This window comes from Rhinopithecus roxellana, chromosome 3, assembly GCF_007565055.1.
Source record: "Rhinopithecus roxellana isolate Shanxi Qingling chromosome 3, ASM756505v1, whole genome shotgun sequence".
Taxonomy (NCBI): Eukaryota; Metazoa; Chordata; class Mammalia; order Primates; family Cercopithecidae; genus Rhinopithecus; species Rhinopithecus roxellana.
This window is the reverse complement of record NC_044551.1, coordinates 39,627,106-39,640,260: the sequence shown is the minus strand read 5'-3', so window position 1 is coordinate 39,640,260 and position 13,155 is coordinate 39,627,106. Positions and strand designations below refer to the sequence as shown.

General features: G+C 41.5%; 1 protein-coding gene across 3 annotated transcripts in view; it reads right to left on the bottom strand.

Moving 5' to 3' along the window:
• GLRA1 (glycine receptor alpha 1) overlaps nucleotides 1–13,155 on the bottom strand; it is a 99,860-nt gene that overhangs the window by 35,270 nt on the left and 51,435 nt on the right. For all 3 annotated transcript variants that reach the window (XM_010358647.2, XM_010358649.2, XM_010358650.2), the window contains one exon: nucleotides 1,381–1,604. In XM_010358647.2, coding sequence (XP_010356949.1) covers nucleotides 1,381–1,604 — 224 coding nt within the window. The remainder of the gene's footprint in view (nucleotides 1–1,380; nucleotides 1,605–13,155) is intronic.

Sequence of the window (13,155 nt, the reverse complement as noted above, 5' to 3'; positions counted from 1 at the left end):
TCTGCTGATTTGTCCTTCTATCATGCTGTACCATGACTTAGCTTCCTAGAGATAGGAAACTAGCTTGGCAGCAGCAAAATCCAAGCAGGCTGACCTTACCATCCCCCTAGCCAGCCGGACCTGGGTGGCCATTTCCTAAGCCTGTCACTCCTCCAGTCTGGATGTTTACTTGGGGAGATGGGAAGGTGGGCTCCTGAGTGAGGAAGGCCACATGAGCAGTGGGTTCCTCCAAGCCTTCTCTTGATGGTGAAGTTCCTAAGCTTCCTCCCCTACCCAACCTGCTCCTGGGAGAGACCGAGTTCGGTCAAACCTGAGGGTTAGGATCTATACAGCCTTTCCCACAGGCTGGGACAGTTAAGGTTCATCACTCAAAGGAAAGAAAATGTGTTTCCCCGAAGGACTGGAGCAGGAGGGGGAGACATTTAGGACCAGTGCCCTTTTAAGTTCTTTGAAATAAAAACATATTCATATATTGATCAAATATTTGAGTGCCTATTGAATGCCATGCACTGCTGTAGGACTTTGAGAGGGCATCAGATTCACACTAATACAGATTAGAATCTAGGCTCTGCTACTAACAAACTGGAAACTTTGGCAGGTTACTTACATTTTTCTGATTCTCATTTGTCTAATCTGCAAAATGGGCATAGTAAAACCTGGTTCATGGGGTTATTAGGAGGGCTAGATATAACACATGAAAAGTACCCAGCATAGTTAGTGAATTCTCATGAATGGTAACTGTTATTATTACATGTGTAAGGTCATTTTTTTTTCACCTCTTTGACATTGGTCATTTTCCTTATGCCTTAGGAGAGGAGATCAGGGACTTGGTGCAGAGGGGTGGCAGCAGACTCTGAAGGCTTTGCCCCTAACCAATATCTCAAGGATACTCCACATCTGGAGAAGGAAATCTAAACTCCTAGACCCAGTGCAAAGTTTGGGGGATAGATTTTGTAGAAGGGATGGAGTAGCCCTGGCCTTGAACGTGAGCAACACCATCCAACTGGCAGGCTCATTTACTTTGAAGTTGCTGTGATTTTCTAGGCTTAGCTCTTGCTATTGGTAATCATGATTGAATACTCTTTCCTATCTTGTTTGATTGAAATGCTGGGTAACTTAAACCCCACCTTCTCTAGGATGCCTTTCTTGGTCTCCTTGGTTATAATAAATCATTGGCTCCTAGAATAAAATATCCCGTTGTATTTTATTATTACTTGCTGAGTATAAGTTACAGAGCTGGGTCTGTCTATTCTGCAAAGGTGTTGGGTTACCAGGGCCTGTTCACCTCTGTTTAGGCCCCTCTTTTAAGGTCTGTGCCCAGAAGGTAGTGGGGTAAGGCACATTCTGAAGAGGGAGTGGGTGAACCTGGTCAGAACTCACCTGATGCTGTAGAGGACATTCCCATTCCGGGAGATCCTTAGCAATTTGTTGTCTGTGGTGATCTCATGGAAGTGGGCCCCCTTCTCGTTGGCAAAGAACAGGTCAGGTTTCCAGATGGAGTCCAGCATGGATGGGTCCAGGTCCAGAGAGTCGTCAGGGTATTCATTATAGGCCAGGCGGGGGTCGTTCCATTTCTGACGCAGGAAGATGTTGACCCTATAGTCCTACAGCCAGGAAACAACAAGGTGAAGGCAGTGTCAGGCCCAAGGACATCAACTTTTGGAGGACCTGGGTATTTCTGGTTAGTAAAACCTTTTCTGGAGGATGTTATTAAGTGTGGTTGCATCTTATATGGGGGTGAGACATAAAAGGTGTGTATCAGGCAAAAACCATGGGAGTCATAATTACCCCTGAAAATCCTCTAAATTCCCCATGAGGTATATTCAACCCCGAAATGAGATTATGTAAATGTTATTCTTTATTTTGAAAAAAATAAAACTAAAGAAAAGTTCAAAGACGGATGTAATAAACACTTGTTTTCATCATCCTGTCAATATTTTTTCATGTTTGCTTCATTTTTTTTAAATAAGAGAAAAAATACATTGCATATAAATTGAAGTCCCCCTTTTCCCCTCAACCCCAATAGTACAGTACTTCTTAGGCACACCAAGATTTGAGAGTCATTGGTCTAGACAAATTGAAGGAATGAAAGGATATAATCAAAGCTGATGTCTGAGCATTCAAACTATTCTGCCTAAAGAGAATAATTAATTCTCAAGAAGTGAAGGAGGGATGAGCAGAAGAATTCTGTATTGTTCCTGCTGGTCCTAGGGTTCATCCCATCCTGTTTTAATCCCAGCCTTCTATAACTTACTGTGACATATGTTGATTTGTTTGGAAAGGTTTAATAGATGTCATAGAGTCACATCTTACTAGCTTCTAAACTCAGTGCTTAGTTAATATTTCTCTGATGGGACTGCAGTGTAGTTATTCCACTGAAAGGAAATTCATGAGTCAAATCAATTAGGGAAATGTTAGACCAGATGAAATACAACAGGTTTCTTTATTGCAGGACTTCTCAGAGACCTTAATATGTTGATGAGTTGTGTGCATCTCAAGAAGGGAATAGAATATGGTTTATTTTGGCCATGGAATTCTTATGTTTGTGCATGATGAGTATCTTCTATAGAATATAGGTTAGGAATGGCTGTCCTAGTCAAAACTCCATCCCCACCTCCCACCTTTTTTTTTTTTTTTTCCAGATAAAGAAACTAAAGTCCAGGGAGAATTGAGACTGGCTCATTGTCACTCTGAAAATGCAGGTCCAGAGCTGATTCTAGAACCCAAGTGTTCTGACTCCTAGCTAAGAGTTTGCTCAATTGCCTCAGCTGTTTCTAGAGGAAGTGAAAGAGTCCATTCAGTTTCTATTCACAATGTGAGGAGCTGTTATGGTATGGGTAGATCTCAATAGCAGAAAACTGGGTCATGCAGTTAAGAACTATTTCCATTAAGAAAGTTTTCAGTCAGGAACGATGGCTTATGCCTGTAATCCCAGCACTTTGGGAGGCCAAGTTGGGAGGATTGCTTGAGCCCAGGAGTTTGAGACCAGCCTGGCCAACATGATGAGACCTTGTTTCTACCAGAAAATACAAACGGTAGCCGGGTGTGGTGGCACATGTGATGGCCTATACAGTAGCCTGTAGTCCCAGTTACTCAGGAGGCTGAGGTCGGAGGATCACCTGAACCCAGGGAGGTCCAGGCTGCAGTGAACCATGATCATGCCACTGCACTCCAGCCTAGGTGACAGAGTGAGACCCTGTCTCAAACAAACAAACAAACAAAAACAGAAAAAGAAAGTTTTAAATTTTGTTACAGAGACATTGTAAACCTGGAGTTCATGAATAGCATGACACTACAAGTAGAGTTTAGGGTATATTTGTGTTTCCCAAGCAGGAAGGGCATAGCTCTCTGTGTTGAATCTCCCAAAGGGTCTATAGTTCCCCAAATGATTAATATCCTCAGTTCAAGTCCAGCTTTAAATGCTTTCCTCCAAGGAATAATCTCCACACATGAGGACCTGCTATTGCTTTTTCCCTGAGGGTGCTGGATAAACGAGGTCATGCAATATTTTCTTTTGAAATGCTGCTTGTAAATCCTCATCAGTCTTGATCGGTTATCAGCAGGGATAAACTAAAACAAACAAGCTTCCTCCCCACTCTCACCCTTACCCCTGCTCAATTCCTCCTACCATGCATGACTTGGTCTGTTTGCCTATAGAAATATCAATAGCTTCATAAAATGTTCTAAGGTATTTTATAGGATTGTTCTATAATTTAATTTCAGCCTCTCTCTCCAGCCCCATAGAAAGTGACATTTGGCCTCATAATCTCACATCTTGTAAGTCCCATGGTGGTGGGAGAACTCCAGGCCCGGCCTGAGTGTTAGCTGTTTGTCCTGATGATGGTAATGGACAGCTCCCAATCTGGTTCCATCTGATCAGGGGATTGGAAATAGTCTCTCCTTCTCCTTCTCCCTTGGATTTTGCATGAAGTGTGTGTGTGTATGTGTATGTGTGTGTGTGTTATGATGAGGCACTGGGCAAGTCACATCAGAGTGAACAGACTATGAATGGTTGGGCAGAAAAAGCCTTCAGTCCCCAGGCCCCAGCTGTACTCTTGATGTTCTTGCCAGTGACATGTCAAGTCCATTTATGTGGCTAGCAGGAAGAAAAGAAAGTGGCATTTCTTAAAATGGTCTGTTAGGCAGCAGGCACCGTTCTAGATACTGTCACATACATTTAATCCTCACAAAACCCCTGCAAGCTAGACATTCAGATTCCCATAGTGAGGGCAAGAAAACAGGTCTGAGAAATGTGTCCAAGGCACAGGGCCAGTTAGTGGCAGAGCTAGGACTGGAATCAGCATCACCCTGAGCCTCTAGTGAGCACTTGTGATTTATGTCACATGGTGTGGACAGCCAACCCTGTGTGAGGGACACTCTCTGTCAGCCTCATTGCTCAGGCAAATTCTGCCTTCTCAGCTTAAGGCTTATCTCTTGCAGGAGCCTTGATGCCCCAGGCTTCCCTGACCTCTTCTTTTTTGATCTCCTAGCAAGACCGAATCACCTGGAACGTTTAATTGAGCACTTCTTCACTGTGTATGTCTTATGTCCTCAACTTGATTGGGAGCAATTTGAGCGGATGAACCAGACCTTATATTTTCCTGCACCATCTCACCTAGTCACCCAGTCAGTGCATCTATGAGCTACCTAGTACCTATGAGAAGGAAGAGGAGACAAAGTCAGAAAAAGCTGGAACAGAATGTGCTTTTCTTATTTTATATCTGGAAAGACTGAGACCCAGAGGGGAAAGGTATTTCCTAAGATTGCACAGCAATTCAGTAAAGAATCTGGAATTAGAACTTGACTCTGCTTCTCTGAGCCTTACTGTTAAAAGAAGTTAGGCTAGATGGTCTCTAAGAACTTTTCCAAATCTAACAGCTAATTGTGGTTAGTTTTATTTTTTCCAACAACATTTAACTGAACTCTCTTAAGTGCCAGATATTATTCTAGGCACTGAGGAATCCACTGAGGACAAGAAAGATATATTTATTCAGCTCCAGAGCCTCCAGTGTAACGTTTGCACCACACTGAGATAAGGGCTGTGATAGGGGTTAAGCGCAGGGTGCTGGGGAATATAGAAGACAGGTTCCCACCTGGACTTGGGGGTGCTGATCAGGGAAGTCTCCAGGTAGAAGTGATATTTAAGGTGAGACTAATATGGTTGAGCCAAAGAGGAAAAGCATTTTTGGGCAGCTGGAAGTGCATATGTGAAGGCCTAGAGGCGAAGCAAGAGTGGGGCACTTTGGAAAGAAGAGCAAGTGAATGAATAGAGGAGTAGAAGGACGCACGCACGGTCTTGCAAGCTGTACTGAGAAATTTGAACTTTTTCCTGATAATAATGTGGAGAGTTTGAAGAATTTTAAGTAAAGATGAACATTATTACATTTGCATTTTATTACTAATATTTAAAAATGTTTTAACTGTTATTTCAGAAGCAATGCAAGTTGACATTTAAAAAATATAAACGTACATCATCTAAAAGGAGAAAAACAAAATAAAACCCATCTCTTTGTATTTCATAATGAGTCTCTCATTATGAAATGACTAATGAAAAGTTTGAGCAGGAGACAGAGAATGTATCTTGGTGTCCTCAGGCAGCTTGACTCCTACTGGCAGCGCCTGCCCTAGCAGCTGCTACCCAAACAAGTTGCTGCCATTGATTTCCTCCCTTAAATTGGCAAACAGCAGTGAGAAATGCAGTTCAGAAAAGATCAATGTAATTGGTGTAATAGGCCGAAAGCTAAAGGCTGTTTTGCTTATTTGGCCATAGCTATACATATGTGGGTTGGTGTTCGACATGCTGGGGGCCATGTTCAAGTTCAGGGACTGGAGGAGCAGCAATTGAATTCTCTACCCTAGAACCTGAGGTTCCACCTCTGGGAGCTGGTTTCTTGGTCTCAAACTCTCAAGGGTAGCTCACAAACCTGAAGAAGAAGGGGTTTCTCCTTCTGGTTCTGTTGAACCAGAGCTCTGGTTCAACAGTGTTCAGCATCAACTCACCCATCCTGCCTCTCTGATTCCTTGATGATCTAATTTCTGGCAACTGGGCAACTAGCTGCCCTGCTTATGAGACTAAGGTAGAGCATTAACTCATTCATTTATTCATTCATTCATTCCACAGACATTTATTGAGGGCTTCCTATGTGCCATCTGAAGTTGGATCTGTCCCCCACCTCTACCCACACTGTGCCTCATTTCAGATTCTAACCTTTCCTAATAAACTCCTCTAAACTCAGTATGGTGGTGAAGTAGGAAGCATGAAGTGTTTTAGTGGGATAGAGCTAAGAGCTTATGCAAGAGTGTTGGTGGCAAGGGTATGTGGAATGCAAGAGGTGGGCCCATTGCAGTCAGAACCAAGAGACATTGCATCAAGAGGTACACAAAAGAACCAGATTCTTATACCTTTTAAAGTCTCATCATTCCAGTTCCCAAGGGGTTATCTCAACTCTAAACTCAATCCAACTCTATTAACGTTTATGAGGCTGATTGGGAGTACAGTGAGGATGGAGGCACAGGGTCTTCATTTCTGTACTTAAAGAACTCAGTTTATCTAGCAAGCAAGATAAGGCATGGACACAAATATCTACCACACAGAATTGAAAGTGAGAGGGTCATAAGAAGTTCTAACAGGCTGCATGTGGTGGCTCATGCCTATAATACCAGCACTTTGGGAGGCCAAAATGGGCAGATTGCTTGAGCCCAGGAGTTTGAGACAAGACTGGGCAATGTGGAAAACTCCATCTCTACAAAAAAAGTAAAAATAAAAAAATTAGCTGGGCATGGTGGTGCATGACTGTAGTCCCAGCTACCTGAGAGGCTGAGGTGGGAGGATCAATTGAGTCCATGAGGTTTAGGCTGTAGTGAGCCATGATTGTGCCACTGCACTCAGGCCTGGGTGACAGAGCAGCACCCTGTCTCCAAAATAAATAAATAAAAATAAATAAATAAATATTTTTAACAAATTGCCATTAGAGATGATTTCCAGCCAAGTTGGGCAAATCTGGAAAAGCTTTTGAGGAGAAGGTAGCATTTGAGGTGGCCCCTTTCAGTTTGTTCCATCCTCCAGAAGTTAGCATCTCTAGATCTAGTATTGTTCTGAGATGTGAACAGTATCTGGTTTCACCTGGAACAAAGCCAGTGATATGCTCTAAGCCTATATTTCTCACATCTGTGAGATAAGGGTAAGACATTAGGACTAGGGCTGTAGCCTCAGAGTATTTGGAAAAAAAATATGTATAATTGGGGGTAAAAGGAATCTCACGTAGAAGGGATAGCACAAGCAGAGGTGTGTAGGCAGGGGCATTCAAACAGTTCAGTTTAGCTCAACCATTAGCAGCATAAATAGTAACAATTGCCCCTTAATCGAGGCCCTATTATACACCAGGCATTATGTCTTAAGCATGCCATACATGTCAGCTTATTTTATCTTTAAAACGATCCTATGACTTGGGCATTTTCAACCTAATTTTATAGATGAAGAAGGTACAGGGAGATTAAGTGCTTTGTCTGGATTTACACAGTTAGGAAATAGTGGGGCTGGAGTTCAAATCTGGTTTGTCTGATTACATAAAGTTCATGTTCTTAACTACACTACTGTGATAAGGCTGCAAAATGAATTAATCTGAGACTGTGGATATCTTTAACTGCCAAACCAAGGTGTTTGGATTTTATTTGGTAGCCAATTTAGCACCATTGAAGACTTAAGCAGTGGGGTAATGTCACAGTTTGATTTCAGGAAGATCAGTATGGTAGGAACCACTGTAGACAATTGGAAGCAGGAGAAAACAGGTACAGAAAGACCTGTTTTAAGGCTGTTGTGACAATCCAATTGGGAGGTAATGAAGGTTCTCAACCAAGGTAGCAGGAATGGAGATTGGAGCTAGATGAGAGAATCATCGTTCTTATCATCACTATTTTTATCATCAAATATTACAGCTAGAAAGAACCCTGGAGACTTCTGTCTCAACTCTCTCAGGGGCATACCACAATTCAATTGACTAAGGTGGGACCTGCATGCAGAAATCCTATTGGACAGATGTGAAAACTGGAGCCCTAAAAGCTCAAGTTCCTGCTGCTAGTTACTCGTCATCAGAATTGATAATAACAATGCAAATAATACTAATACACTGAGACTTTATCACATGCAAGAAACTGTGTGAAGACCTTTATGTGTGTTATCTTCACAATAACCCTGTGATGTAGGTTCTATTGTTATTCTCATTTTGCAGGGAAATCAAGGTACAGAGAGATTAATGTTCCATTCATGACATTGCACAACTAGTAAGTGACAAAGCTGGGATTTGAACCCAGGATGTTAAAGTCAGAGCCCAAGCATTTAACCAGTAGACTACACTACCCATGATATCCCAGATACGCATTGAGTGACAGTTTGATGACACCTCAGTGTCATCAGTACTGCCTCTCGCTGCTATGATGTACCTGTGGGATTTTAGATGCCCACAACTAACAGGAACTATTGAAAAGGGCAAAGGACAGAAAGCTTCTGCCCTAGATTTAGCAGTCCGCTAGTGCTTTATTTCTGCCTCAAGCCATGGAATTGATCTGCTCTCTGCTGTACAGTCAAGTCCAGTGCTTGTGGACTGCCCAGATCCCTGTCTGTAGCCTGCTTGGCCCCAGATGCTTTGTGTCTTGAACTTCTCCTAAGTCACCATGCTGCCTGGTGCATTCTCATTTAGATATCACACAATCAAAGCTACATTTGTTGTAAAGAACTGTAGATAGTTTGGACCAGTGGAGTTCAGCATCTTTATTTGTCTTTAGGGGATCACTAAAGATCAATGTGCATTTAATAATTACATAAAAATGTGAATAGCAGTTCTGTTTATTAGGTGTACTGGGTGTCTAACATTTGCTAAAACTTTTTTTTTTTTTTTTTGAGATGGTGTCTCGCTCTGTCACCCAGGCTGGAGTGCAGTGAGGGGATCTCTGCTCACTACAACCTCCACCTCGCAGGTTCAAGGGGTTCTCCTGCCCTAGCCTCCTGAGTAGCTGGGATTATAGGCATCTACCACCACGCCTGGCTAATTTTTGTATTGTTAGTAGAGACGCGGTTTCACCATGTTGGCCAGGCTTGTCTCAAACTCCTGACCTCAAGTGATCCATCCACTTAGGCGTCCCAAAGTGCTGGGATTATAGGCATGAGCCACCGCATAGAACTTGCTAAATTTTTTGGCTGGGTGCAGTGGCTCACACCTGTAATCCCAGCACTTTGGGAGGCCGAAGTGGGTGGATCACCTAAGGTCAGGAGTTTGAGACCAACCTGGCCAATGTGGCGAAACCCCATCTCTACTAAAAATATAAAAATTATCCAGGCATGGTGGCAAGCGCCTGTAATCCCAGCTACTTGGGAAGCTGAGGCGGGAGAATTGCTTGAACCTGGAAGGTGGTGGTTGCAGTGAGCCAAGATCATGCCACTGCACTCCAGCCTGGGCGACAGAGCGAGATTCTGCCTCAAAAAACAAACAAACAAACAAACAAAAACAACGAACAACAACAAAAAGCTTTTCATCAACCTAGCATACTGGGTATTATTATACTCATTTCACAGGAGAGGAAACCGAAATTTAGAGAGGTTAAATGGAGGTTACGTTTCTTGCCCAAGATCACATAGCTAGCAGGTGCTAGAAACAGAGATATGAATCCAGGACTTCTGGTTTCCAATTTCACACTCTTTTGACAATTATAGGCTGTATCTTCCCTTTTAAAAAAAAATTTTAAACCAAGTTCAATTTACTTTATTTTAAACCATAAATGTTTACTTTTAAAATATTTTAAAAGTAAACATTTATTATTAAAATTATTAAATATGTTAAACATATTTAAACTTTTTATTAAATATTAAATACCATATTTTAGACTATCTATTGGGTAGATCAAGGAAATATAGTAGACGTAGAATACCAGGCCCCCGCTGAGCCCACCTATGTGATGGGTTGGTGCATAAATAACCTTATAATCAGTATCAGGTGAAGAATTTTGGATTGGGATATTAAGCAGTGAAGTAGATTTATGACTGGTTGCCAAAGGGTGCAAATGGAAGGAAGGGTGGATGTTAACCTGGAAAGAGGAAAGCTGATAGAGTCGGCAGTGCAGGGCACAATGCTGAGACATGCCACTAACAAACTTAGAAATATGGAAATTAAGGTCACCCTCTGACAGTTAAAAAAAAAAAAAAAAAAAAAAAAAAAAACAGAGATGAATATGCAATGGAGGGATTTGCATGTTCAAATCTGAGGCCCAGCATCAATCTGAATAACCTGTGTGTAATCTCAATGACTTAGGATGGGCATGTGCTTGTAATGTAATGAGAAGAACCCTAATTTATTGTATTGCATCTTGTTTTATTTGTTGTATTGCATCTGTTTTGTAAACATATGTGGGATATTCATTCTGTAGCATAAGAAAGGGCAGTTCAATTAGCAGGAATTTGGCAATTGGTAATCTAACATCCTCCATCACTATATTTGTGGGAACACCAACTTTCTTGCCACTAGAAGGAGGGCTTCTGTGTGGTGACACAAGGATGGCTTCTTAGAACTCTCTCTGGCCTGGATGAAATTTCCCTCAAGACTGTCTACCTCTCTTTTCTACAATTCCAGTTATGTTAAAAGCAACTTTTGCTTGGCTTTCCTGGTATTAGGATAGTGGCAAGGGAGCACACTCCTGTTAGACACGGCATTCTTATTATTACAATAGAAAGTCTTACTGTAAATTGGAACAATTTGGCAGTTTGATTTCCCCACTTCAGTCTCATGGGTTTGATGGTCATGAGTCAGCCTTCTGGAATTTGATCTGATGAAGAGTCACGCTCTGGGTAGTCATAAGTTCACTGCTGTGATGCCTCTCCTGGTGTACTGGGAGAGAATCATCCAGCAGATGGTACCAAGACTGCTCATCACCCTGTGCTCTGCTCGTGATAGACTCTAATGGCATTTCTGAGGGCTTTCTCCTTGGTCCTCTCTTAGTCTTTTGTTTACTAAAGCTTTGTTGAGTGTGGCACCATATCTAATTGGATAAGAGTGATAGACTTTCTCTTGGATCCCCCAGACCCAAGAAGATAAAAAGGGACCTAGCATAAGCTGTGTAGAGAGACAAAAGTGTAATGGAAAAAGCAACAACAACAGATCTCATGCATAATAGCAACCAACCCCACAAAATATCTATGAATAAACCTAACATGAAATATGTGAGTTGTATATATTAAAAAAAACTCCAAAACTTTACTGAAAGTCATCAAGGAATACCCATATAATTGGAGAGATGTACTATACTTATAAAATATTGTAAAGATGTACTTTATTCCCAAATTAATCTTTAAACTCAATGCAATCCTAATCAAAACCTGAGAGGATTTTTTGTTTTGTTTTGTTTTTGTTTTGAGACAGAGTCTTGCTGTGTCACCCAGGCTGGAGTGCAGTGGCGCAATCTCGGCTCACTGCAAGCTCCGCCTCCCGGGTTCATGGCATTCTCCTGTCACAGATGCCCGCCACTACGCCCGGCTAATTTTTTTTTTAATTAAAAAAATTTTTTTTTATTTTTAGTAGAGACGGGGTTTCACCATGTTAGCCAGGATGGTCTCGATCTCCTGACCTCGTGATCCGCCTGCCTCGGCCTCCCAAAGTGCTGGGATTATAGGTGTGAACCACCGCGCCCGGCCCTGAGACGATTTTTATAGGCCTCAATAAACTGATTCTAAAGTTCACATGGAAGAAAGAAAGGGCTGAAAGTGTTAAGAAAAGCTTGTAAATGAAGAACAACAGAGGGCTTTCTCTACTAGACATAGAAATATAAGTCATAGAAATTAAAGCAGTGTGATATTGGTACAGAAACAGATAAACAGAACAATGGAGCAACAAACTGAGACTAGAGACTAGAAATGTATACATGGGGATTTAGTTTATGAAAAAGATAGCATTTCAAATCAGTAGAAAAATAGTGACTATTTAAGAAATGGTGTTGGAATAATAGAAACTCGATCAGAGAGAAATAGAGTTAAGTAACCACCAAATTCTTCATATAAAATTAAACTCCAAATGGATTTAGGAGATGCATATAAAAAAAGAAACCTATAATATTATTCAAAATGCCCAGTCAACATATTAAAAGATGCTCAAATTCACTAGGAATCTGAAGTGCAAATTGAAAATGACAATGAGGTACCATTTTGAAAATCCCATTTGGTGAAAATAAAAAAGCTTGATAATATCTTGGGTTGGCAAGGATGAAGAGGAATAAACAGTATTGTAGGGAATGTAAATTATTGAAGCTTTTTTTTTGGAAAGGAATTGGGCAAAATACTTTAAAAAAGTGAATATTCTTTCTAAAGAATTCTACTTCTGGAATATATCCTAAAGGAATGCACACAGAGAGTTATGTACAAGAATGCTCATTGTAGCATTGTTTGCAATACTGTAAAGCTGAAAATACCTAAAATCATGTCAAGAGAAAAGTGGTTAAATACTGTGAAATGATGGTGTCTCCATACCATGGAATTTTACCAGGAGGTTATAAAGCCTGGAAACATAGCATAATTTTGTCATATATTTAATGTAATATTAATAAACAATATATTTGTTCTCCCATGTTTCCAAATTTGGGACTGTGTAGAGAGTTAAAAAGAATGAAGTAGATCTATATGTAGCCATGTGGAGAGAGGCGTCAAGCTGTGGTGGAGTGGAAAAAGCACATTGTATTGCACAATCTTACTTACACAAATACATGTATATGTACCTAAATGTATGGACAATCAAGGAAAGGGGACTAGTATGGTGTACACTAAATTTTATTTGTAATGGTTAACTCAGGGTAGGACAAAGGGAATTGGAGGGCAAAACACTGGCAATCTTTTTTTTTTTTTTTTCGAGATGGAGTCTCCCTCTGTTGCCCAGGTTGGAGTGCAGTGGCCAGATCTCAGCTCACTGCAAGCTCCGCCTCCCGGGTTCACGCCATTCTCCTGCCTCAGCCTCCTGAGTAGCTGGGACTACAGGCGCCCGCCACGGCGCCCGGCTAGTTTTTTGTATTTTTTAGTAGAGACGGGGTTTCACCGTGTTAGCCAGGATGGTCTCGATCTCCTGACCTTGTGATCCGCCTGTCTCGACCTCCCAAAGTGCTGGGATTACAGGCTTGAGCCACCAT